This window comes from Anguilla rostrata, chromosome 9 (genome assembly GCF_018555375.3).
Source record: "Anguilla rostrata isolate EN2019 chromosome 9, ASM1855537v3, whole genome shotgun sequence".
NCBI lineage: Eukaryota > Metazoa > Chordata > Actinopteri > Anguilliformes > Anguillidae > Anguilla > Anguilla rostrata.
In genome coordinates, this window is record NC_057941.1 from 41,378,551 (window position 1) to 41,406,467 (window position 27,917).

General features: G+C 42.6%; 2 protein-coding genes across 5 annotated transcripts in view; one reads left to right on the forward strand and one right to left on the reverse strand.

Annotated features, from left to right (window-relative positions):
* Positions 1–554: 554 nt before the first annotated feature.
* Positions 555–9,337, forward strand: ruvbl2 (RuvB-like AAA ATPase 2). Of its 2 annotated transcripts, none has more exons than XM_064352179.1 (15): positions 555–671; positions 1,648–1,702; positions 2,133–2,188; positions 2,282–2,423; positions 2,811–2,940; positions 3,247–3,313; positions 3,651–3,757; positions 3,898–3,991; positions 4,791–4,914; positions 5,841–5,935; positions 6,195–6,313; positions 6,756–6,875; positions 7,856–7,985; positions 8,530–8,644; positions 8,963–9,337. In XM_064352179.1, exons 1-15 carry the CDS (start codon positions 660–662, stop codon positions 8,986–8,988), a joined length of 1,392 nt encoding a protein of 463 aa, XP_064208249.1. In that variant the 5' UTR covers positions 555–659; the 3' UTR covers positions 8,989–9,337. The 2 variants fall into 2 exon arrangements, with proteins under 2 accessions (XP_064208249.1, XP_064208250.1); XM_064352180.1 differs by lacking the exon at positions 555–671 and adding an exon at positions 944–968.
* Positions 9,338–23,506: 14,169 nt separating this feature from the next.
* The window catches only part of spns2 (SPNS lysolipid transporter 2, sphingosine-1-phosphate), a 70,549-nt gene continuing 66,138 nt past the window's right edge, over positions 23,507–27,917 (reverse strand). For all 3 annotated transcript variants that reach the window (XM_064352182.1, XM_064352181.1, XM_064352183.1), the window contains exon 13: positions 23,507–27,055. In XM_064352182.1, the coding sequence (XP_064208252.1) occupies positions 27,050–27,055 (6 nt within the window). In that variant the 3' untranslated portion in view covers positions 23,507–27,049. The remainder of the gene's footprint in view (positions 27,056–27,917) is intronic.

Genomic DNA, 27,917 nt, shown 5'->3' on the forward strand with positions numbered 1-27,917 from the left:
CACGGATCGCGGTAGCAGCATTTGTTGATAAAACAGGTGCACGTCAGTAAGCAATATTTGCAGAAGTGCGAAACAGTTGATGCAGCTGAATGCAACCTGAGAGAACCGCTTCTGTTGTTGACAGCAGGCTAACTAACTCGGTTACTATAGTACACCGCAGAAATAAAGCATATCCTTTCTTCCTACTAGCTAGCTAGCCAGTTAACTGAAAAACAGACTGAGAACGACAAATGTCTTGACCAGATAACCTATGGGGACCTTTGCTCTCTGTCACGATGCCACCAGGTGCCCCCCTATATTAGGCACTTACCGTAAAAAAAAAAAAAAAAAAAAAACAATTGTCAATGTTTAGGTTAAAAAGCTGCAGTAATTACCATGCATTCATATAATTTTTGATGCTGAATTACTACGTTTGTTAGTGGGAGGATGAGTGATATAATTGTTGATGTTATATATACACAATACAGAACATTTAACGTGAAATTACAACGAGGACTGACTGCATACTATTTTGACTTCACCACTCATCTCTCGGCGTGGGTTGAAACCATGGAACTGAATAAGCATGCTTCCAGAACATTTCGTTTTGTGTATTGTTTCTATACGGAAGTAGTTTGATAGTGCACCCAGGTCGAAGCGGCAGCCGCATTTTTGAAAACATGGCAGCGCAGGTGAGTGACTTGAACGCTGTAATAAAGACTCCTGTTATAAAACATTCGTGGTATTTATTATATTAGGAAAGATTTAAATGCTACTATGTTATTTGATGGGCCAAATTACCAGGTAATTTGCAACTATTCAAATGCGAACGATTGTGTGAGTTGATGAATGAAACCGCGTAATGTTAACGTAGCTAGCGTGCTGTTAGTAAGCGAACAAACGCTAGTTAGTTAACATCTTGACGGAGCAAACGCGGCAAGCTGAATTTGCGACATTGTCCAGTGGTTGACTTCAATTTTTGCTTAAATGTAAGTGAAGTTAATAAGCTGTGGTTGTGAATTCTCGGTTCATCTCTAGAACATTCAAGTTAGCTAAGTTAGCCAGATGTACTATAGGCCTCGTGTTCCAGCTATTTCTAGAAGTGTCATAACGTTAGGCTAGCTAACTTGGAGAGCAGTTGATTTCATGAATTAACGTTATTCATTTACATTTTAGTACAGGTGGCTCATTTTAGTTAATGCATCGATTAATAGTGACACGTGTTTGCATTTTTACTTACTAGTTGTAGTGGGCCACTTGCTGAATCTTGTGTTGTAGTAAACTGAACAGCTAGCTATATCACTATGGCAACATGGTGCTGCTCCAGCGTATCTAACGTTTTCTATAAACCGAAGAAAACACGGAATTGGAGACTGTTTTTCCACATAGAAAACGCTTCATATTCTGCCGTATTCAGGATACCTTTAACTGTTTCAATATTAGGACTGTCAAAAGCTCTCAAGTTGTTTTTAATTTGATAAGCTAGCTTGTTTGAGAGTTTGGTGTATTTTGTATAGCTCTCTATCGTTAGCCTGACTAACGAGACCGGATACTATTTGTACAAATTAATTTACATATTCAATAGCTGACACGCAAGCTAGCAAATTGTTCTGACCAACGGAATGACCTTTAATTTATCTCATTTTCACTATCCTCAAAATAAAACAGATGGCAGCCACAAAGGTTCCGGAGGTGCGTGACATCACCAGGATAGAAAGAATCGGTGAGTTCATGGCATTTATAATATTACAACATGTTAATAATTCGATATCTAGTTAATACTTCTTTGTTATGGTGCTTGTATGGAGACTCTGTGATATTTAAGTAAAATCTACATAGTGATGCACTACTATGTCAATATTAATTAAATTTTAAATAAGCCAGCTCTATATCCACCCTTCTTTGCCGGACTCCTTGATAGTGGGGCAGCTTTGGCCTGTATTCTTTTTTTCATTTAAAGTTGTCTATTCTGTTTCTGTTTTAAATATTCCTTTATTTCACTTTAACTCTTCTTGGACAGCCTTGCATCGCAAATGGACTCAACAGGTTCTTACTCTCAACTGTTGAACACATTCTGACTCGGGATGGTTTTCACGATTGGGAAATATTCAGGAATAATTATGTTTGTAATGTTGTCTCCTTTTTTACCATAGGAGCTCATTCTCACATCCGTGGCCTTGGATTGGATGATGCTTTAGAACCTCGTCAGGTAAATCTCAGCTTCCGGAAAGTCACAGCTGTTAATGATGGCCAATACAGTATTTTGACCGTGGCTAATCGGCTGCATTACTGTCGCTCCCAGGTTTCCCAGGGGATGGTGGGTCAGCTGGCATCTCGCCGGGCTGCAGGGTTGATCCTGGAGATGATCAAGGACGGACACATCGCTGGACGAGCCGTCCTCATCGCTGGCCAGCCAGGCACTGGAAAAACCGCCATCGCCATGGGTATCTTTCATGTTTTTCCCTCTCTTTTTTTTTTCTCTGTGCCTCTGAGAAAGTCATCATGGTCTAATTAAAATTTGTATTTCAGTAAGTTTAACTTTTAAGAAACAGTTGACATACAGTGGTGCCTTGTGAAACATTTTATAGAAGTCGTGGTCTCCTGACCCCTACAACTTGGCACAGCTTGGCCCACTCTTGCCTGTTGAATTCGCACCAGTTTTAAATGAAGTGATATTTCATTGTCACTGGGTTTTGGAACAAGTCCTATCAGCAATAGCCTTAATCAGTTGTACTTTTTTCTTTTCGATGCATTGGGTAGGGAAAGCTACATTCAGTTTGCAAAGTTACATATGACAGTGAGGATATTGATCTTCTCCTCTGACTCGTCAGGTATCGCTCAGTCTCTCGGACAGGACACGCCTTTCACAGCTATTGCTGGAAGTGAGATCTTCTCTTTGGAAATGAGTAAAACCGAAGCCCTCAGTCAATCGTTCCGGAAAGCCATCGGAGTGAGGATCAAGTAAGTGTGTGATCATTGGAGTAGAGTCCTGACAAAGAACCTGATGTACTCATTCATTCTGATGGTGTTTTTTAATGACTATAGCACTGACTTTGTAGCTTCACTTCTTCTGTTGTAATCTAAAATGAGTTATCCTCACATAATGGATCCTTTCATCAGAATTTTCAGTGACCTACTTGTGACATAATAAAGGAGCAGAAGTGGACTTTGTGTAATTGGGTATGCTTTAGGTCAAGAATTCTAGCGAACGTTTTTCAGAGTTTATAAAGGAGTTGAAACTCATTTAATTTCCCTTCATCTTTTCAGGGAAGAGACGGAAATCATCGAAGGAGAAGTCGTAGAGATCCAGATTGACAGGCCCGCAACTGGAACAGTGAGTTCTGGGCTGACTGTCCTTTTGTGCGCTGACTGTGTGCATAAGCGTATATTTATACGGTATGCCCAGCTGGCTAGAGATGCTTTCAGGCCAGTCTCTAGAACGATTAACGTCCCTGATACAACAAAGGAATATGATTCATTTTTGCCATGTCATTTTCATATGCACCCATTCGATTGCAGTCTTACGCTGTGGAAGCATACATTAGAAAAGATGCTTGGTTATCACAGTGACAGCAAATGAAATGTTATTGACGAAAGGTCAATAAAGATGCAGTATTAACCAAGCAACTACAGCACACCAGACCTAAGACATGGCCTTTTCTGTTCATTAGGGTGCCAAGGTGGGAAAACTGACCCTGAAGACGACCGAAATGGAGACCATTTACGACCTGGGCAGCAAAATGATCGAGAGCCTCAGCAAGGAGCGAGTGCAAGCGGGGTGAGAAATCCTAATCCGTATCGATCCTCACGTGCGCGGCAGTGCATGCTGCGAGCTCCATTTGCTCCTCGCTAGCGAGTAAATCACTGGACGGCCAATGGCCCCGAACGGTGACGAGCGGTGCGCTTTTGCGTCTGCAGGGATGTGATCACGATCGATAAAGCCACGGGGAAGATCACCAAGCTGGGCCGCTCCTTCACCCGCGCCAGGGACTACGACGCCATGGGAGCGCAGGTAGGCCGGCCGCGTCCTGGCCTCTCGCCCACCCTTCGTCTGCTGAAATGGGTATCCTGTTCCAGCGCTGCCCTGACCTAGCCCTGGAGCCTCCTGGTTTATGCCGCTTTTCATTCCGGCCGTAATTACTCATCTGCAATCGTAGTGAGCTGATCATTGATCTGAACTCGACACCTACAACGATTTGCTCTCCGATGTTAGACGATGTTATGTCAAAAAAGTGTGCTTGCTGCAAAGATAAGTCAATGTCTAAAATGTATTTAGAAATTTTTTGATCAGTAATGGAGAGTGCTTAAAATGCTAATGCATTCACCTTCTGTTATTTGGACTAAGGCAAACAATACCTTTGGAATGAAGTTACATACCATAAATGCAGAACGCACGGATGCCTTAAGTTAAACGCTTACCTGTGGATAAACAAATTTGTAATCGGCCAAAGTTGAAGACTTTAAAAATCACCTCAGTTGAAATTTGGAAGTACTTCAAATTCTGTTTTCGTTAACTTCAACTGGTTAAAAAAACCAAACGGCATACAGTGACTCCTGAGTGGCGTGTTTAGCTGATGCGCTACCCAAAATGTACATTAATTTTGGGACGGTCCTATGATGATGATTGGTTGTTCCAAAATGAGGAGAAAAGGGGTGGATAAAAGAAACACAGCGCGCATGGGAGGTGAGCAGGCAACCCAGGACTGAATTTGTGTCCTGGACCGACACTGGACCTTTTCCAGTGTAGACTGCTAGTCCCGCTACTTGCTCTGTTACTCTGTTTTCTCACCGCCAGCGTCTTTGCGTTTTAGACGCAGTTTGTCCAGTGTCCAGAGGGGGAGCTGCAGAAGCGGAAGGAGGTGGTCCACACGGTCTCCCTCCATGAAATCGACGTCATCAACAGCCGCACGCAGGGTTTCCTCGCTCTCTTCTCAGGTCCGACATACTTCTCCCCGCCTGGTTTTAGGACGTGCGCACAGGAGAGGGTTTCAGCACAGTTAAGACGCTGAAGGCTAATGACGCTCTGTTTGATACGACAGGCAGTACAGGAGAGGGTTTCAGCACAGTTAAGACACTAAAAGCTAATGATGCTCTGTTTGATATGACAGGCTGTGAAGGAGAGGGTTTTAGCGGAGTTAAGACACTAAAAGCTAATGACGCTCTGTTTGATACGACTGGCCGTACAGGAGAGGGTTTCAGCACAGTTAAGACACTAAAAGCTAACGACACTGTTTGATATGACAGGCGACAGGAGAGGGTTTTAGCAGAGTTAAGACACTAAAGCTAATGACGCTCTGGTTTGATATGACAGGCTGTACAGGAGAGGGTTTCAGCACAGTTGAGACACTAAAAGCTAATGACGCTTCGTTTGATACGTACAGGCCGTACAGGAGAGGTTTCAGCAGTTAAGACACTAAAAGCTAATGACGCTCTGTTTGATACGACAGGCCATACAGGAGCGGGTTTCAGCACAGTTAAGACACTAAAAGCTAATGACGCTCTGTTTGATATGACAGGCCGTACAGGAGAGGGTTTTAGCAGAGTTAAGACACTAAAAGCTAATGACGCTCTGTTTGATATGACAGGCTGTACAGGAGAGGGTTTCAGCACAGTTAAGACACTAAAAGCTAATGACGCTCTGTTTGATACGACAGGCCGTACAGGAGAGGGTTTTAGCAGAGTTAAGACACTAAAAGCTAATGACGCTCTGTTTGATATGACAGGCTGTACAGGAGAGGGTTTCAGCACAGTTGAGACACTAAAAGCTAATGACGCTCTGTTTGATACGACAGGCCGTACAGGAGAGGGTTTCAGCACAGTTAAGACACTAAAAGCTAATGACGCTCTGTTTGATATGACAGGCGACACTGGAGAGATCAAGTCAGAAGTCCGGGAGCAGATCAACGCCAAGGTGTCGGAGTGGAGAGAAGAGGGCAAGGCTGAGATCATACCAGGGGTGAGTCTGAGCGTGTGATTTGTCATTCCTGCGATTCTACTGGCTTATTTATGAAATAATGCTGAAATATAATGAAATTCAGTTCCTGAATGAGGTATCACTTTGTATCATTGTTTCCTTTTTTAATTATGCTATCAAACCTCAGCTTTTATTGTGTAATGCTACGCAGTTTAGCTTCTTCTAGTTCGCTATGATACTTTTCCTTTGGGAGTGTTCACGCTTGTGTAAAGTCTGAAGTATCGTTGTTGTCTGATTCCAGGTGCTCTTCATCGATGAGGTCCACATGCTGGACATAGAGTGCTTCTCCTTTTTGAACCGAGCCCTGGAGAGCGATCTGTCTCCAGTCCTCATCATGGCTACTAACAGAGGAATTACCCGGTATGTAATCACAGTTCCTGTGCTCCCTGAACATCACTGAAATAAGTGAATTTAATAAATCAAATCTGACCTTTGTTCTTTGCTAGCCTGATATTTTCTCCATCAACGTTAGTGTTAGTGTAAGTGTAACTGATACTGTTAAATCTCCTTGGTCGCGTGTACAAAGCCTGCTACCAAAAGTCATTTGTACCTGGTATTCAGTGGCTAACGCTTCACAGATGTGTGCCTGTGCTAACGGGGAATATTTTAAACACAACTTTTGTGGAAAAAATATTGCTTCTTCAAAAGTAAATCTTCAAAGCTTCCCAGTTTCAGTGGAACTTTTGAATGTCTCAGAGAAGGCAGGAGAAGTGTAAATCTGATTGGGAGTGTGTGATCTTTTCGGATCTTATGGCTAGAAGACTAAATACAATTCTTGAACTTCCGTTCTGTTGTTTCCCAGAATTCGGGGAACAAACTACCAGAGCCCTCACGGGATCCCCATCGACATGCTGGATCGCCTGCTCATCATCGCGACGTCTCCCTACACAGAGAAGGAGACGCGCCAGATCCTCAAAATCCGGTAAGACTTGGCCTTGGCTGAGAAGGGCTCACAAGCTCTAATCTTTCTCATACAAACCCTTGAGCACCAGTGCGCACTGCAATCTTTTAAGTCAGGAATGCACATGCTGATTTTTGTGCCAACCACTTACCTCAGTTTTAGTTTTCTAACACTTCCATAGACTATGCTGGTTCACTCCTCTACTTGAGCGCAGTGAAGTCTTTATTTATTTGTATTTTCTCATTGACAGAGACAATGGGTGAGAAATTTTCTTGTTGGGCCGTGAAGGCCGGCCGAGAACAGTTAATGTCTCGTACTGAGGGGCTGGCTGACCTGCTCAGTCGTTGGCTCCCTATTGTTGAAATGTGCGTGAGTGGCGGTGTCCAGTAGATGGCGGTATTAATCCATTGTTGAAACGTGTGCGAGTGGCAGTGGTGTGCAGTCGGTGGTGGTATTAATGTTACAACTAGCTACCACAAGTAAGTGCAATAATTTTCATGGACAGAAAAGCAGTGCAACTATGGATGTAAAATTGTGTTCACGTTGTACGTAGCTAGCTAATTATTGTTTAAGCATGTTAATAGAATACAGCAGGTTGTATATTTGTTAGATAAGTAAAACAGGGCCTGGATGGGCAGCATATTGGCTTGGATGGGCAGTGTATTTGCAAAACCAAGGATGGTTTGTGGTAGTATGAATGTCATTATTATTATTTCATAACTTATGTGAATGTTACATTGACAGTGATTTTGTGATATGTTTTACATTTAAAAGCTAGCTTATTATTTCTAATTAAGATGCTTACTTATCACAGAAAAGGGATGAATTTTGTTATTTAACAAAAGTAGCACCGCCATGGTCCAAATCTGTTAGGCTCGTGGCTGTTGGAATCCTGTAAAGCTGTGTCGTCGTTCATTTTTCTAGTTTATATGTTGCCTCTGAGCAAGTTAACTGTCCAGCTCTTGAAGTCGGCCTGAGAGGAGTCCTGTGCTTTCCTGTAGGTGTGAGGAGGAGGATGTGGAGCTGAGTGAAGAGGCGCACACAGTGCTGACCCGCATCGGGCTGGAGACGTCCCTGCGCTACGCCATCCAGCTCATCAGCACCGCCGGCCTGGTGTGCCGCAAGCGAAGGGTGGGTAGCGTAGCCGTAGCGTAGCGTCGGCACAGCCACACCAAAACAACTGGTGTGGCTAACGCTTTGTTTCCCTTCCACCTCACGGTAATTATATTATTGTTTATGGCTGTGTTCTCTTCCTCCCTTTCAAATGGCCAGCCACATTTTCCTTCTCTGTGTGGCCAAGTTCTCCACCAATTGGGAAGGTGTAGACTAGCATGCCAGTCCACCAAAAAGCTTCCAGCCAGCTTTCGCCTTTTGACCCAACTGTCCCTCCTTGGAGTTGCACAGGCATCGTGTAAGAAGCCCGTACATCTCCAGCACGTGGTGGATAATGTCCAGCCCAATGAAACCTCCCTCCTTAACTGATGCTGTGGCCAGTCATGCCTCAGGTCCTGGGAGTCCTGGCCACCGTCGGCTTGGTACCCTGAGACGTGTCACTGGCAAATGGCCATGTGTATTTATTTATGGAAGGTTTTTGTGTGAAAGCCTGTGTTAGCGGATGGGTTCTGTGGCTACCTTAGACTCTGAGCTTTAAGACTGTGTGCTCTGTTGTGCTCAGGGTACTGAAGTGCAAGTGGAGGACATTAAGCGGGTGTACTCGCTCTTCCTGGATGAGTCCCGGTCCTCGCAGTATATGAAGGAGTACCAGGATTCCTTCCTCTTCAACGAAACGCGTAAGTGTGGCCACTTGAACACAGAGTCTCAGTGTATCAACTTTAATTTCAGAGATCCACCGTATTTGCCCTGATACTCGGATTGCATTTAGAAATGCAATTATTTGTCCGTTGTAATATGGTATGCAGTGAGTTTGTATCAGGTTCGGGGCTTTAATGCTTTAAACTGTGTTTTTTCACATATTTTAATGAACAGCAGAAAACATGTTTTAACAAAAAGATGGTTCTGAAGGAACATGAAATTAGTTGATTTGTTGATGTATTGCTCAATTTGAGCCATGCATCTAAATACTTTCCTCCAATTTTTGTGTTTTTCAGAAGGAAATCAGATGGAAACTTCCTAATGAAGCGGACTTGGACAATTCTTTATTTTTTTACTGTGATACCTTTTCATTGGCGTTGTGTGTCTTTACCTTTTCAAGGTCGCAAGGCAGTGTTTCGGATGTTTTTTGGAATGGGGGCCTTAGCCCCACTCAAATGCACACCCTTGGTTCACTTTTTCCTGAAACTCCTCACATCTTCATTCTAATCTTTCTCGTGTTTGACTTTTATAGGTTGCTTATTTGGAATTTAAGTTGTGTTACTCAGTTACTCTGTGGGGGTTAACATTTCCTCCGAAAACCAGCTGGGTCTCCAAGCCTAGTAAAACAGTGGATGATAGACTAAATAAACTCATTGTTTATAAAAATAGGATCTAAGCAAAAACTTGTGGTTTTTGATTGCTCATTTCTCAAATAGAGTAGAATTGCAATGCAACACCTTTTAAAATACCCTGCGTAGGCGGTCCAGAGTGAGTCAGCTGGTAAAAGAGCTCAACCCGAGAATAGGCTTGGTCCTGTAACCTTCTGCAGGATTGAGTCTGCTCTTTGTCATTGGGTGGCTATGACCGGGAGTCCAGGCCGGTGGGATGTAGTTGTCTTAGTCTGCCAGGATTTTGATGATTCAGGTTTGGTACAAACATAGAGAGCAAAATGTCGATCTCTTCTCTGTGTCCCTTCACGCTCTGGACCTGCTCACATACCACCAACTGGACCAGCCACGCTGATATTATGGTTGTTTTTATTGCTCATTTCTAACACCTCCCACTGCCTTTACTTTGCAAACTGAGCCATAAAAAACATGGGTCATTTTGTAGAGAATATTCCAGAATGAAGTACAGTATTATGTGATGAATTATTTATTGGTTGTTGACCTTTTGATGTGTGTAGATAAGAGAAAAAAATGTTCTGGTCCGGATGATGTTGACATTCTCTTTATATGCTGGGTTTTTTCAGTGGGCTACACATCAGTAGAGCTGCTGGTAAAAGCCCCTCTGCTGGCCATTTGAATTTTTAACACAGAAATACTCTTTATTCTGTCTGGACTATTGCTATAATAAGCTGTGCTTTGATGGGATACTGAGGTATGCTCTGTCTCTCCTCTGAAAAGTACAGGTAGTTCCAAGCTGCTTCTAAATCGGTCCTGTATATATTTCCAAATGGCAGGCGTACAATGCAGTGAACAAACCATTGGGTGGCGTTGTTGGAACGCATATGATTTTAGGGCAATGAGAAAGGCGCCGGTGCGCGAGGCAGTTATTTTTTCGATTTAATAGGCCACTCCGCTGTAAAGCATCGCGTACAATTTGGAATGGTTGCTCTAAAACTTCTGCAATTTACGAGAAAGCCGTAAACATACGGTGAGGTAATTGTGTCTCTTGCAGTATCCTCCTCTGCTGCCATTAAGTCGAACAGAATCCAATTATCTTGGACTGATTCTTTTGTGGCTGGACCTGTATCTACCTTCTCTCATGGTTCAGGCTCCATGGCACTATGGTGTATTACAATGAATGTATGAATGCAAAAATCATGTTTTTAAAGGGCAACTGGTCTCTTAATTTAAGATCCAGTGAAAATGTGCAGTTGGACGACTCTATCAGGGCTTGTTTGCCTTGCCCAAATAAACACTCCTGAGGTGTTTGTTTTCAAAAGCACATCGACTCTCCTGAAATGTACATTTTAGGTTGTGCTTTGAACTAATATTAAACTCTGATCGTTAGTAAAAGGATATTTTATCATCTGAGACGTGTGGACTTCATAAAAATATTTGTATTTACTTCAGCGCAGCATCTGTATGTATAGAAAAACATTTGAAGGTAGCCACCGGAAAAACGGTCTCAACGCGTTATTTCTGTAATGATAGGATGCTGTGAATAAGGACAGACCAAAGCAACCCCTTTCCAGTGGTTAAGCATGCACCTGGACAGTAATGTACACCGTGCTGGCTTTGTGGTCTAACCTGAGTAAATAGCTGCACAGAGACTTCCCTGTGTCGGGGAAAGATGGCTCTGGCGGTGTCCAATTTGAGCGCACATGAAGTATTAATAGGATGCCGGAGCGTAAGAAAATAACCAAAGGGAACAAAGATCCGGACTGTGCATAAAACGACATTGGGCAGCGGAGATAATGCTGATGCCCACAAACGCGCAGTCAAGAGACAGAAGGCTCTCTTGTAGCGTGAGTTAGGATCGAGGGATGGAGAACAGGGAGGCTGTTGATGAGGGATGTGTATACAGTTTCAGAGATAAATGAGGGTGTAACTGAAAACTGCGGATTTGCCTAACGGAAAAGTAAGAATCGCTGAAAAGCCCGATAATCGTCAATTAATTCTTAATTTGACCAGGCTAATCCTACGTGACAGGTGTTAGTCTACAAATAGCATTGCAGTATATCACAGGTTTTGCAGAAGTATGTTTCAGAATCAGAACTAGAACTTTGACACACCTGCTATAGCACACAAACTTTTTATTCCTTGGAAGTAAAATATCTATAAATTGGAAGCATGCTTTGGATCAGTGGTGAATCTTCCCAACAGTGGTAAGGACACCGTGGCAACTCATCCAGAAAGTCACAAAAGATCCCAGGAGAACATCCAAAGAACCGCAGGCCTCTCTAGCCTCAGCTAAAACCAGTGTTTATGACTCCACAATAAGCAAGAGACTGGGCCACAATGGAATTCATGGGAGAGTAGCAAGACTGAAACCACTCCTAACCAAGGGAAACCTCGGTGCTCCTCTCACATTTATAAAAAGCACTTGGATGAGCCCCTGACCTTTTGGGATACTGTTCTATTGACAGATGAGTCAAAAGTGGAACTTTTTTTGGATGACACGGGTCCCATCTGGTGTAAAGAAAATATTGTATTCTCACAATAACATTATACCAAGTCAAATGTGGTGGTAGTATGATGGTACGGTGACCTGATATTGCTATTCTTGAAGGGGCCAGATTTTCTACTCTACCAGAAAATTCTGAAGGAGAATGTCTGGTCATCTGTCCATGAGCTGAAGCGTAACTGGGTTATGCAGCAAAACAATGACCCAAACCACAAAAGCAAGTTCATATCTGAATAATAATTAATAATTCATTAATAAGTGACTTTATATTTTATATTTAGGCTTTATATTTTATTTGACTTGAAAATGTTTTTCTGTATTAAATGTTAATTTGTATAATGATATAAATAAATAGGAATATTCTAATGACACTAGTTTGACTGCAGTTTTCCAATGAACAATATAATGATGTTGATTGGCAAAGCTTTAGAAGCTGAAGAAAATGTTTTGAACTGAAGCAGTGTAGTGCATTTAGTAAAATTGTTGTTTCTTAAAAAAGAAGCTCCAATATATTAAATATGGCACTGATTTCCTAGGTTTGGGAAGTTAATCTAAAGAATAGGTTACCCTTTCAACAGATTTGGCATGTTAATCAACAATCTTTTTAGGAGTATACCATGTGTCACAGAATTACTGCAGTAGTCCCCCCTTCACTGAGCCCACTCCAGATATTAATGGACTGAACAAGGGGGCCTAGAAACTACCCCATAAAAACTGCCAGGTAACACCAGATTCAGGCAACCCCATGCTTACTAATAGTATTCATGATTTTCTAGAACTAAACCATAAAAGTATTTAATTCTGCTAATATGGTAACCATAGTAGTAAACCACGGTAGTTGATAACCATGAAAGCCATGAGTATAAACCAAGGGTATAAACCATAGTAATAAAACAAACAGTTAAGACCATGGTAATTTAAAACCTTGATTACCTTCAGTGTTAAATCAACTCTTACAGAGTACATATAGCCCCAGTTGGATGCATATGTACTCTGTAGGAGTTGAATTAACACTGGGAATTTTACTGTGTGGGAAAGGGGGAGGGGATGGCATAATGGGTGATTTTGATGCCCTTCCAGAACGGTACTGTGAGAATATTGAGAGGCCAAGCTGTCACTGACAGTTGCTGACGTGGAAATAACACAACTGTTATGTAATCACATACGTGGCTGCGGGTATGCTTTCAGCAAATTGCTTGCAATTTTCCCCTCTCTGCATCCATGATCTGGACAGACACATAGGCTATGGAATGTATCAAGAAAGAATGTGTGAAGTAACAAATCAACAAAGGGACCGCTCGTTATGTTCCCCTGAAGCTAATTACCTACTGACATTTTGTTTTAGCCCATTTAAGCCTGCAGGCAACTAAAGTTGATGAAGTCTATACCACTCTTTTTCCATCTGTGAATATTTTATGGATGACTATATATGCTTATGTAAGAAATCTCTGGGGAAAATCTAGGCATTAATGGATTAATTGTGCTTCGAATCCACGAGACTGTTCGTCCCAGTCCCTTGTACTCACCTTGCGACTTGTGCCATGTGGACAGGAAGGAAAGAAGCTGAATATTTGTATAGAATAGAATGTCATATTATGACTGACTGTAAGGAGAAGGAACATTCCCTATGGCAGAGATCACCTCAGAATCCTGTAATTTTCCATACGGAAATGTCGTGTGCTCACATGAATCACACAGTGACGTGGTAGGCTACCGTTATTTTCCTTCGTAACCTACGTGTCAAATGCTGCATTTTCTCCACTTCCTCTCTAAGTCCTCAGTCGAACTGCGGGTGCTGTTGACACAGTAAGGCCCAGGTGTGTTCTGACGATAGCCTCTGCGTGCAATTGGAATGTTCACTATTTAGCGGCGTGCGTTCTTATTTATAGTGTGTAAAAATAAACAACCTTTCAGCAACAATGCCTTCCAGCGAAGGTCATTTCCCTCCCCATGGTTTGTTTCCAGTGCCAGCTACCTGTTTACTTTCAGACCTGTGACATTCCAGAAAGATTGGTAATAGTCTGCAAATGGATGGTAGGGGAGATGCTCCGAACAGAAGGCCAATCACAGCCGTTCTCCTGTGGTCCTCGCGCTGGGAACCCACTACGTCTTCTGTGGGCATCTCCTGCTCTTTACTTCACCTGTTGACATTGCTCTTTGTTCTCAATGGATGGATCCAGGCTAGATCTGCCCCCCTTTGGCTTCCCATTGCCTGCTGCCCCATTTGACAGTTTTACAGATAGACCACATTTCTCTCTGGCAGCACTGCACCTCTGCATCAGTCAAAGACACAAGGGGGGCTTCCATATTAATGTCAAACACAGCAAGGCAGAGAGCATAGACCTGCCCTCCCTGGTGTAAATGGACTGCATTTATATAGCGCTTTTATCCAAAGCGCTTTACAATTGATGCCTCTCATTCGAAAGAGCAGTTAGGGGTTAGGGGTTAGGTGTCTTGCTCAAGGACACTTCGACATGCCCAGGGCGGGGTTTGAACCGGCAACCCTCCGACTGCCAGACAATCGGTCTTACCTCCTGAGCTATGTCGCCCCACCTCCCCTCCTCTACCCCTCTACCCCAACCAATCTGCTGCCTTTGCCAGGAAACCCCCTGCCTGGCTACGCAGGCCGCCCTCCTGGTTTCTGGAACCCGCAAGCATCCCAGCGCTAGGTCCATTGTTCACTTCCAGGAATTGACCACCTCCTTTCATATGTGGCGAACAGGATGCTCTGTTTTAAACACTTGTTTTAGATCAGTAGAGACATGGTGGCACACGAGTGACTAGAAATCTCCATCGCACAGAACAGCATTGTCAGCTTCGCACAGTCTTGTGCTTTCTGTTCAGACTGAACGCGGTACGAATTTAAAAAAAAAAAAAAGGAAACTGACATCTTGGAGAGTACCTCTAACTCTGTTAAAGCTGTCCTACTTCTAACCGAGTGTTGTCTAAGGGTTTAATTTTCAACCACGGTGGGTGTGAGAGTGTAGATGAGCGTGTGTGGGGGGGCTCAGCTGTTTGGGAATGGCCTTATCGAGTTTCACACAGTCTGCACAGACATTTGCCTGCTGTCTTTTCTCGGGGCCAGTTTGCTGTGTCAGCCCTGCTGTTCCTGCTGTTCACACATAAGAAACCTGTTTCCTGGTGACACTTCTCCAGGATTTTTTTTTTCTTTTTTTCTGTCGCCTCTCAATGTTTTAATCACTGCGATTGCTGAGCGCCAGACTCAGAATCAGTTAGTTTGGCAAAGGCACACACCCCCTCCAGCTGTGCTTGCAAAGGTTGCGCGCCGTTACTTCAGACTGATAGTAATTTCACGGCTTGGTGCCTGAATGTACATGAGGACTGTCTCCAGGGGGGTCCCTGAGACACGGAAAAGTGCCACACTGAAACGAACCGCAAACGAGCGCTCTTCTCCCTTTTTGTTTTGATTATAGCTTGCAGGCTAGGGCCACTGTCAGCTCTCTCCAGTAGCTGGAGTTGCTGCTCAATCCATAGTGCCTGTTAACGCCTTCCCAGCAGCCTCTTGTGCCTCCACGTGCCAAGCACCGCCCACTAGTCTATTTCCCTGAAGTCTGTGAGGTCAGTGTTATGTCATGTGACATGAAGAGATTTATTTTAAAAATTAACAGAAGACAAATATTAACAGAATAACATATCAGTAACTGTATATCAGACATTATGTAACCTTTGACTCAACAATAAAGAATTTCATCATACAATTGAATAACAGTTGTGTTGAAAAGTGAGTGAATCATTAAAACTGTAGTAGATTTGATGTGGACGATTCCAAACTGGGGTTTCAAATGCTTGTGAGTGTCCACCTGTGACTTGTGTGCCATCTAATTGGCGTTGAATGGGTTTTTCTTCAGACCAACCAGAAAGTTTAAGCCGCAGAGTGAACCCTGAGATGAGAGAGCAGTGAAAGGGGATGTGTAATCTCGGTTTGTGTTCCTGAGCGGTTCCCCGCGTATCGGTTTCCCGCCCAGAGAACCACACGCGGTGGCTGCCGGCGGCTCTGCCGCGTGTACTGCCGCTGCAGCTGTGCCTGGCCCGCTGAACCGTTCCGAGTTATGAAAACAGTCGCTAATGCCTTGCGTAAACAGGGCGAGGGCGAGGGCCCCTCGGAGCGGGCGAGACAGAGCCACCGTCGGGATCACGCAGAGCGGAGCGGTCTCCAAGGAGGTGTTCACGGCTGCCCTCTGGAGCGCTGGCCTTTTCGGAGCCCCCCCTCTCCACATTCTCAGCTGGGAGAGCGTCTCCCTCACACGTTACAATTAGAGGCTGGGGACTGGCTTCCTCAGGGGAATCTTTGAAGGATAATGAGTAGACCAATTAAACAGATGTGTTTTTTTTCTTCACTGGGTTTAAAAGGACACGCACTGATTTTTTTTTATTATTTTTTTTCCCCCAAGACGTGTAGATGTCTGTCTAGGTATGGGAAGCAGTTCCCATTCAGGGCACCAACATCTGTCCATTGGGTTGATATGCTTCATACAGGACAGAGTAATGGGGTGAAAGGGTAAATTACATTCTGCCTCCTTTTGACTGGACATAATTAGGCTTTTGACATGCACAAGAGGGCTTTGTTTTTTGGATCTGCAAAAGTATTAATAGGAGGTTGGAGTAATGTCAAGGTTGTTTCAATTTTGGCAAGCATAGAATTAACTTCTCTGTAAGAAGTTGGCGTTTAGTGTCAAAAATGAATTTACTGATATATCCATTTACTCAGAACACCTAAAGATATCATTATCTTTGTTCCCTATGAGTAATATACCACCAACAGGATGACCGAGGACATATGACTGAAAGAATGCTGGAGGTTGTTCTTGACAGGATAGAGGTCTGAGCAGTTTGATTTCTTGGATTTCCCTTTCTAATCTTCACATTTTTTGTCTTTGTTTTGGAGTTTCATTTTTCTGGCTGCAGACATTTGCCAAATGGTGACATGTAACTACCGTTTGACCTATTTTTAGGAAGCCATGTTTCTTATCTGAAAAATGCTGATGTGGGTGCAGGTATTTTGTTTTAGCCCAGCACCTGATTTCTACTAATTGTCTAATCATGGTCTTCAATCAAGACCTTGATGTATAGAATCAGGTGTCTGAATGTTGGGCTAAAACAGAAATCTGCTATCAGGTAGGCCCTTTTTGGATAGTATTGGGAAACCCCTGGTGTAAAGCGTTTCATTGAATTATATTTTTAACCAAGGAATTGTTATGTGGTATCGATAATGGTACGTGCTATTAGAAGGACACAGAAGCGATGCATGTAGTGCTAAGTCTGCACTCTTTTGTACCGTCCTTTTTCTTTATGCACACGTGCATTGGACCATCTTATTGCGACTGCTCATGCGTGCATGTTTGGTCCCGTCTGCACGAAAGCATCTGTGCTGTGATCTTACGTCTCACACGTGCGTGCATCCCTCAAGGGCAACGTGTCTCACGCGGCTTTGTGAATGATTCGCACGCGTCGCGTTCCGAGGAGTAGAGGAGTGGTAATGAATGGAGCAAAGAAAGGAAGTGAATGAAGGCTGAGAAAAAGGGCCGAAGGCTGAAGCTCATCCGAGTGGAGAAGTCTGCTCCCAGCTCCACTCATTACCGCGATTAGCATCCGTGTTGACGGCGCGCAAGGCTGCCGTGTCCAACCAGCTTCAGATTCAGCGTAACCATTTGAAATGACGGCGGAGTCTGTTCAGGAATGCATTGTCTGCTTCATTTCCTTTAGTTTATCTCAATTTGCATTCTTCTCCATTCCATCGGTATTCCTACTCCAGTCATTTCATATCAGTGTGTAAGCAGCCTACTCGTATATATTATTTGCTAAAAACAGACGCATAAATGTGTTGGTTTTCTTTCCTTTGGTACCTTTTGTTTCAATCAGTTGAGCCCTCGGATTCTATTCGGGAAGAAATTAGCTTTTACGTATTCGGGGGGCGAAAGGAATGTTTACTGGGATGCAGGTGCTGAAACCAAGAAAAGAAAAACGGGCATTTATCTTTATTCTGGCAATTAAATTAACAGCTGTACGCTAAACGGCAATGACTGGGGGCAGTTTAGAAAGTGGCCGCCGACTGGCATGTCTTTTTTAAGTGATATTAGTAAAACGTGTGATAAAATTACTGCTGAAATAAAATACGTGACACAGCTAACATTTGCTGTTTAGGCATTTAGTCTAATCTCCCTGTCCTCAATCATTGTACCCTGTTACTCTTTCAAAGTTGTGGGGTACGTAGATTGTGTGATTAGAACTGTTATGTATGATATTGTATATGGCATCCATTTCATCCAGGTTTCAGAATAAATAGTTTTGTTTTGGTACATGCCTGTGGGCTGCCTTGGATTATAATTTCTGTGATGCCGTTATCTCCAGTTACAATCTAGTGGAGAACAATCTGAATATTAGGCACAGCTTGTATACAACAACAATTCGACACGTGCAGAATTAATAGCTCGTGCACGGATCATGATGAGGATTACTCATCGTTTGCTGATGCTAATTTAGCACCGGGGCACAGAATGGCCCATGTTTTTTGTGTTCCCTTGTGGTTACAATTCACTGTCCCTTAATTCTCATGAATCATAAAATACAGGATACGGCAAATAAGAATTTCATGTCGTGCGTGGTGGCTGCGTTCCTCCCTACTTTAAAATGGTTCCACACGCGATTTATTATTTTTTCCGAGATTTTCTGAAATCTTAATCAGAATTATATTGCTTTTGTTCATAATCACGCTACCGTAGCCTTAGTTCTGTTCCTAGCGAGTTACTACTGAATTTATAAAGACGAATGCCTCCATGTATATTCTCACATTCGTGTGGGAAATATGTCTGAAAATACTACTGTGTAATGTCTCGATTAAATACTGTGCCATGCGGTGAAATTCTGTCATTTGATTTGAATATTAATTTTATTTATTCCTGCATGCGTACAGGTTTGCCGTCTGTTCGCATGCAATTAATTTTCAGTCGTCCGTTCCCAAATAGGACGTAAGATTATATCTTTGACAAGGTCCTTTTTCATGATAATGTCAATCGTATCTACTTATTGCTATGGTATATGGAAGCTCCATCCATTTGATTCTTGTAAGTGCAGGCCTTTTGTAATTTGATTTTCTGTTCTGTGAAAAACACTAATCATCATTTGTAGCATGCTCACATAAATACAACAGACCAGCTTCACAATTTTTCAGAAACCACTCTCTGAAAGAAATCTAATTTTGTCATTCATCCCCCAGTTTGGAGTGGCCGATATTATTCGTAGACTCATTTCATCTTTGCAATCCCCCATCAACGTGGCGAATTCAGACGAGTGCGCGCTGTCTTCCCAAGAGCGCGCTGTCGGCCGGTCTCTGTAGTTCGCCAGCTGAGTTGCGCGGTCGTTGTGTCGGAGGAATAATGGAGTATACTCCATGCACAGCTGGCGCAAACAGACTGCAGGTGCCTGACTGACCAGAGGTACCGCCCTTATGTGATGATACAGGAATAGTCTAACTGAAACCCTCCCTGTAGGACTGGCAATTAGCTCCAGTCAAATAAAAAAGTAATTGTGGGTCGCATTGAAAAGACGCAAAAAGGTGTGTGGCATACAACAAAAGAGAAGAAACCTGTGTAAGGTGAAATGAGCATGGTGTGTGTTTATGTAGGACGGTGCTTTGCATGACAAAGAACTGGGTGTTGCATACAGTTTGTGTGGTTGTGAATGGTTTGTATTGATGGATTTGAATGGGAAGGAAGTGCTGAATAGTAGGGTAAAGCCATGTCTGGCTGCTATGAGAGATGTGGTCTCTGGAGTGACTTGAGTGCGGAAGGATCAGTGCGCCATGCGAAGAGGTGAGAAATTCACACTGGAGGTGTGATCGCAGTGTGCTGATGTTCCCCTTGCCCCCCCTCCGCCCTTGACTCTTAAAGGAACACCGCTCAACTCTCTGAGTAAGGTACAGTTTTATTTCTCAGCTCCTGGTCTATGAACAGGGGTATAGCAAAAAAATTCTGGGCCCTATACATAAACGTCTCTGTGGGCCCCCTTCCTCTCTTGATCCATGTCTCTCACGCATCATTCCAGGCTTTTTTTGAGGGCCCTCCCCTCATTTGGGCCCTGGGTAGTCAGTCCTACTTTCCCCCCCACTATGACGCCCCTGTCTATGAATAATGTTTAATAATCGTTTTATTTTCAAGTGTTCTGACTTTTTTGTAACTTGCAACAAATTAGTAAACATAATTTAATATTTTTAAAAAGGAGAGCTGGACAGTCTGCCCTCCTGTATTTTTTGCTTAATTTAGACAGGCAGAACACAAGGATTAACAGATAAAGAAGGGCCCACAGCTGAGAAAGTGCCACACAGGGACAGAACTCCCACCTGCACAGGGGCATATGACCAGGATTCAGCTGTCCTACAGGCTGTGCCACACTTCTCATCAGGAAGCGTGATTTTAATTTGGGAATGTGTGCTTGGAGAGAGGCACTCTGAAGTGTTTCTTGACAGTACATCTGAAACATGATAGAGTAAACGGCCATTCTCTCAGGCCACAGTCATCTGCTTTCAAGAGCGGTTGGCTATTTATCATAGTCAGGTGTTCAGTGGGCATGTCCAGTATGTTACTATGGTGCCATTACCAGCCAGATGTCACTAGCATCTGATTACACAAAAATGATGGAGAGAATTGAAGCCCTTGAGGTTCTATATTGTTACGTTATGCGGCCAAGCAGCAAAAGTTTAAAAGAGTAAACTGCCAAGAGGCGGCAGCTTGACCGCGAGAGGTTGCGGTCCACTTCAAAATCCTCGGCCGCAAGCGTCCCATTGAGGCTAACAGAGGAGGTTGTGACGACCGCAGCCCGTGAGAACGGCCTTTCACTCGGCTGCCTTTTCCGTTCCAGTGCTCAGTATGAACTTGTCGATATTGTAGCATCTTTAGGTTTTCCCATGAAGGACCTTCCTATCATTTAGAGTAGCCTCCTCATTTGTGTCCCTTCCGATGGGCTGGAAATTACACAGGAGGTACAGAGAGACATTAAAGAGCTCTCAAAGAGCATCTTACTTTTCTTTCTTTTGTATTTTTGAAAACCTGTATTTTTCAGTGATTTTCATCAAAGGTTCCCGATACCCAACCTAACGTGTTGTCATTAGCTCCAAGGCCATTTCCTGTCAGGTTCCCTGTAATTTCCTCTTTTCCCAGTGCACGTGAACCCAAATCTAATGCCAATCCTTTCTTTGAACCACTATGCATAAAATAAAATTAGAAAATCTGAATGGATTTGTTGTGCACCATTATATTTAAAGGACATTATTTTAAACTGTCAAAATTGAAAAGGGCCAGTGGAGATTGTATTGACCAGGTGCAGGCTCACCTATACAGTATATCTCCCTGGCTAATCTGGATTATTCTACAGTTTGCCAAGCGTGCCCTCACAGAATATTCCTGGTCTTGGCTCCCGTCAATGTTGTGGATTTTTTTACTTCTGTCTGTCTTTGCATTCCTATGGAAATAAATTAAGCAACTCCTCTCTTAACATCTTGGCCATAATTGTCCTCTTCATGACATAAGAGTCAAATAATTGACAGTGTTAGATGAGGTCTCTTCTTTTTCTGCTTATTTTGTTCTTCCCTCCGTCTGTATTTCAAATTCTCTGTTTATCTTTCTGATATAAATGCCTTTATATATTATCAAAGTGTTCTGTCTTTCACAGTTTCTCTCTCATTATGCAAAATATTTGCAACCTAATTATTCATTACCCTTATACTCATAAATAAGAATAATACCATTAATGTAACTTACTGATGTAACTTGCATTACTCACCGGACCCCTGCTTCACATATAGCAGTTTCTTTGACAATCAAGTTACACTGGGATTAGGCACATAATTATTTCTTTTTTCTTTCTTTTCTCATAGTTTTGTATTTCTTATTTCTTCAATAAAAAGCTACATATATTTTGCATGTTGAGAAATATTACGCACATACTGGTTTGTGTGGTTTAAGACACTGTCGCTGGCATTTGATTTCTGTTCTTAATTACGTTTATATCAGGTTGAATTTAACTGAAGCACCATATGAATGAAGAACATTAGCATGGGAAGTGAAAGACACTCAGTCCTCCAGTTCAATCCAGTTGTATAGCTGTATAGTTTCAGGAGTTTATTTGTTACAGGAGTTATACAGGTAGGCAAGGCCCCCAAAATTCCATTGTGGTATCCTCAGTGTTTTATTTTGAGTGGGGAGGGGGGAACATAGAATTTCCAGCTGACTATGGTGTCTCCGTTTCCTGTCTACACCCCAGTATTTCCTGCTTGTTCTTTGGTTTAGTGCATTTGCTCGCAAAACGTTAGTCACTCGTTCTCCAATGGGGGTGGGTGGGGTGGGTTTTTAGACAGTGTGAAAGACATTGAGATGATTCAGAGAAACGATTCTGCTGAGAAATTCCCTCCAGTACATTTATTTTTTTTAAAATGTTCCCTAATCTCCCAGACTCACTCTGAATCCCACAGTCAATAAAGAGGCAGCGAACCATAAACAAAGGCACAAAAAGTATTCGCTTAGATCAATACTTCTCTGCAACAAAAGCCCGCAATGCAAGATGAGAGCTAACCGCCTCACAATGATGGGAACATGAACAAGCCTGTTATGAGTCTGTCAAAATCTCTGTTGGCTTGCTTTCTTGAGGAACGGATTTCCGCAAATAAATATCGCTGAAACTGAGTGACCATTCATATTTGTGTGTTCTTTTTTGAAATTTAAAATAGCTTCCTCCCCAGGAGATGAAAACATTTTTTATGCTTAATGTTGGAATCTGTAAGGAACCTGTGTGCTCCTTCCCCTGGCGCCCTGTCAGTCCCCGTTCCTCACCACATACCTTTTCACTACGGTCCTCCGCGTCTCCATTCAGACACAAATGGCCCCACATCGGTGACCTATTCGCAGGGTAAAGCTATAAATAATACCACTTACCGCCTCAGTGAGTCCCTGCCCAGCACTGAAGCCGGGTTGAGTGGGGAACATGCAAGGCTTCATTCCCTAAACAATGCAAGGCTTCATTCAGGGCTTAGGCCTACCCAGCCAAGCTAATGTTTCCTTGCCTTGATAAAATCAGGCCTTTGTGAAGTCTCCATAAGAGCCGTATAGCAGCAAACTGACCCCCCCCCGCCCCCATCCCCCGCTCAGGTATTTTTCTAAAAGAACTCGTACATTACTTTTATTTATTACATACCTCTTTTTCTATGTGATATAGTATTTCCAGTCACACAATTTTGAAGGGGGAGGGCATCTTTGCATACAGCAATTTAAAATGAACTCCAAATCTGGAATATCCATGCAGATTTTAAAAGGCACTAGTGTTGGGTGTAGGGTGTTGCCTGTTTAGAAAATCTCCACCCACTAAATTGTTGGATGTGGTTAACCACAGAAAAAACCTGAAAAAAACTGTTCACATCTCCAAGTGAATTTTTCCTTTTAAAGAATTCTAATTAAAATTGTGCACAAGAACATTTGATCAAAAGTCCATTTTGGTACATATGTCAAATTTATATTCCAATAACGTGCTACTTAAATACATGTACAATGACCATTCCTCTAGCAGAATTAATAGCAGTAGATAATGGCAGATTCTATACCTTTGATGTGGATTAGTACTTTTGTATCCTTAACAAAACATATTGTTTATAATGAACAGGATTTTTGACTATATGGTACAAATGAAATCCAGTGGCCACCAAACTGCTTTGATTAAATAAGTTTATTTGATCATTGACATATGGTTGTACATTTCTTCTCACTCCAGAGGGAGTGTCACAGTCACTTCCTAGACAGCATTTTTAATCACACTCGCTCTAAAAAATAAAACAGCTTCTGTTTTCTGTTTAAACCCAGAAATAGGATTATAATTTTACATGATTCTTGTATGACAAGAAAGAGCACAATCTTACATCACATCTCCCCCGTGACGAACAGGTGCTATTCAATAGTAATTCTTCAAAACAAAACAAAGGAGAAAAAAAAACCTCATTTAAAATAGTGAAGACCTAGTTTTGGCATTGTGAACCCACTGTAGCTTATCCAGTTCAGATCATCTTTACTTCAAGAGCACCGCTTAAAAAAAAAAAAAGATCAGTTAAATGACTCAAAACAATTACAAATTACTGTGGCCATGAAATGCCAGCCTCCTGTTTCATCATGGGTGTTGCTTTAGTGAGCACTGTAGACATGACAGTTTCTTAACAGTGGATTCATCACTGAATACAACTCAAAATGTTGGCCTAACTGTAGAAGCATGAAACCATGATCAAATCAGGTGGTATTAATGTATGTGTTTCACTTGATTGATTAGTTCAACTTGCAGAAGGGCCCAACAAAGCATTTCAGTCTCAGATACAAGGGTTCAATTACCAAGCAATTGCCAAAACTGATTGCCAGATTACCAAAACTCAGAACATTTGAGGATTTAGTCCTTAAATTTTATTTATTTAAATTTTTGCCTTTTTCTCCCCAATTGGAATGCTGAATTGTATGCATATCAGCTCCACCATGGATTCTGCAGAGCACAGACAAGAATAGGACATCCTCAGAAGCACGTAATGCCAATTCTTATCACGCTGCAGTTCACAAGATGGGCTCGCCCACACTTCAGGGAGAGGGAGATACTTCACGGGCAGCTCAACAGGCGAACCGGCATGTGCCTGATCAAACCAGTGGGGTTCGCTAGTGCACAATGAGATGCTGTCATCCCAGCTGACTGAAACCCAACCTTCCCCAGGCAACCCCCACGACCAATTGCACGTAGCCATGTGGGGCAGCTGGTTACAGGTGGTACTGGCATAATACAGAATTAATATCTAACCCTGGGGCCCATCCATACACTAGAACAGTGCCTTAACAGGTTGAGCCACCCAGCAGATGAGAACTGGCCAATACAAAGCTCGTTATCAATTCAATGGGAGCTCTGCATTAACATACACAGTCTTTCTGTCTGTGGGCACTGTTGTTTGACATGTGACCACAGTAAGTGCATTGTGATTTGCTGCGATGTAAACAGAATGGTGTTGTTTCACTGTGATACAATAAACTTGTAGGAACACATAACTCAAACAAAAAGGTGAAAATATACATAAAGTCCATTAACTTTCCTTTACAGGGATTCTTCATTGTGGTAACAAACATATAAATACATTGTGTCCAAGCTTTTGTTTATAATATATTAAAATTGCTGCATGATATATCCATATATCTCTATAGTAATTATATATAAAAACTTATCTGTAAAAAAGGAAGTTCCATTAGAGAACCACAAAAAGAAAGGAGCTTAATAATATTGATTTTCGGTGTAAACACATTGTTTGGACAGAAGAACGTCAATATGTGCTGATAGCTGACAAAAAGAATCAAGAGAAAAAGAGAAAAACAAGATGGGGTCCAGGACAAATTCCACATGCCGACAAAAATCAGGTCATGAGGTTGTTTTCTCTTCCCAATTTTCCTCTAAATGCAAGCCTTGTTCAGCACAATGCTTTTAACAAAATACGCAACTGTCTTTTTTCTGTGTAAGAAAGAAGCAATGCTGATATAGGGATTCCTGGGGGGAAAGAACACAGCTTTAAGTTTAAAGGCAGACATTTCCATGGGGCAATAAAACCAAGCAATAACCCCCCTATTCCCTTATTAGACCCCCCCCCCCCCCCAGGGACGTCTCCTGTGAAGAAAAGCCTTAATGGCACAGATCCACTCTTGTTGATCACGGTAAGCTATACAGTAGGTGGTGCATTTTCAATCCATTACGTATCAAAGAGATTTTGTCAAACCATGTCGTCTCAGAAAACGTGAGCTGACCTGCATTGCTAGCTTTCTTTGGGATTCAATGCAGTGCTAGATTGAAAAAAAAAACTAACTATACAAACTACAGTGTATCTAGTTTAATTTGAGGTTTGGTTGGCAGTTTTTCTTTCCTCAGGGGTAGATTTCTGTGACTAATTAATTTGCAGCTGAATGGAAAAACCTCCTGCCAGGGAAAAAGCACTTCTCAGGAATTGGATATCTACAAAGAGGGGGTGGGGGGTGGTGGGAGGAGGGGGTGAACCTGTGAACAAAGCCTTCTGTTCTATTGAGCTTGGATTCCAAATCTTATCCGATGTTCTGTGTAACTGTCATTTTTCGGCAGTTCAGGAATTCAAAACCAGGAAGTCTGTAATCAATCCTTAAATTGCACATACTGTTCTAAGATAAGAGTTTGGAAGGTAGGTTGCACCAATCCATTAAAATTCCCAGTGTGTCTTCACACAAGAGAAGCAGGGCATGTTTTTTGGCATACACACCTAAATTAATCAAAGATTTTGTTTGTTATCATTTTGTTAATATTATTTGCCAAATATTTTTGTGGGACAGGCTATAAGTCAACAGATCAATAAATCAAAATGCCAGCTGGAGAGTTTTAGAGCAATGCGCAAGTCTTACATTTCTCCTTTTCTCTATGTCTTTTCATGTGCAATATTAATAATCTTATACATGCCCTCTATGAAACAATCATAGGTTATAACCTCCCGTTCCAGTTCCACTTCTATACATAGTCATAACAACAAATACAAAAATCTATTCCATTGTGACAGTGAATGTTACGTATCGGACAATTTACTATGTGGTGACGCTGGCACTTTATATATTATCTACTGTAAGTGCTAGACATTGTGACGTAGAAAAAAACACCAACAGAGCAGGTCTGCCCTGCAGTTTCGTCAGGCTCAAAGTCTTAAGGCTGGTTCTCCAGGCGCTGTCGTCGTCAAGGGCAACTGAGGGAGGTCACTGCTCTGATATTTTCAGCGACTTCCTGTCGGCTGCTGCGGTCAGTGCAGATTTGGGGAAGGAATGTTGTGATAATGCACTTGGTGCAGATTGACAGACGGTAGGACACCCTTATCCTTCTCTTCAGTAGTATGGCACTGGCACTGCACGGGGGCGGGAAGGAGGGGGTGGGCGGGGTGAGTTTGTGTCACCTGACACGCCTAGCGGCCTGTAGCACCGACAACCTCGCACAGCCGCGCAGCTGGTTTCGCGTCTCAGTCCTTCTTCGCGTGTGACTTCATGGTGTACTGCGGGTTTCTTTGGATAGGCGGTGCTCCTTCATTCCAGTTTTACACACAGTCTTCAAAGTGTAAATATCAACGACGAAAGTAGTTATAGTAATGGCGGCGATGATGATGCAGGTGAAGAACTGGGCTCCTCTCCTCCCCCGTTCTGCTCGCTCTTCCACTCCTCCCACAGCTCTCCTCACGTTTAGACCTGAGAGAGAGGAAATGGAAAGCGGTTAGGGTCTGGCTTCCCCACAGGATATTCCCGTAATTACGGATGGAGAGCTGCTGGCCATCTGTTTGTCTTGCTGGCGGGCCCCACTGGTACAACATGCCTACTGGGACCCATCTCAAACTGGGCCCTTCAAAATACTGGTGTCAGTAATGCCCCCCGCCCTACATTTGTGCATGTTATGGTCACTTAACAGACCCCCCAATGCTTCCAATTATATCACGTCTGTAATAATCTCTGATACCTATAAACCCTGAATAATTTGTACACAGTAGTATAATTATGAACAAAGACCGGTTTGAGCCAAGTTAAACTGCTTATCAATTGGCTGCTGTACCCTCTGAAGAGTAATTAGAGAAGATGTTTCTCTGCCATTATTTCTCTTTTATTATGTGGGATGATCAGGCCGGATATTCCATAGAGCTGCTGTAAACGACTGTCGGATTATAGCCCTGGGCCTGTTTCTTCCCTGCTCCTTTTACTCACATGAGCAACACACTGACACATTATAAGCAAGCATAGTCAGCATTAGCACTGCACTGCCAGATTTCACGAACAAAACAAGAGTATATGTGGAGAAAATAGCTTTTTCAGTTCGTAAAGCACTGAGTTAAAATTCTGCTCTTCCTCAGCATTAAATGGTAACCTGTAGTACACAGTTTCATACCCGATACCTTGAAGCAAGAAAATATACCTTGGATCAAAGCTAGTAGTTCAAAAAGCAATAAAGAGACCTAAATATCAGTGATACTCCAGGCGTCTGAATTTAATTTGACATGATAATGAGACAGAAACTGTTAATTAGTCTGTGAGTTCACTTCGAATTGATAACAATATGACC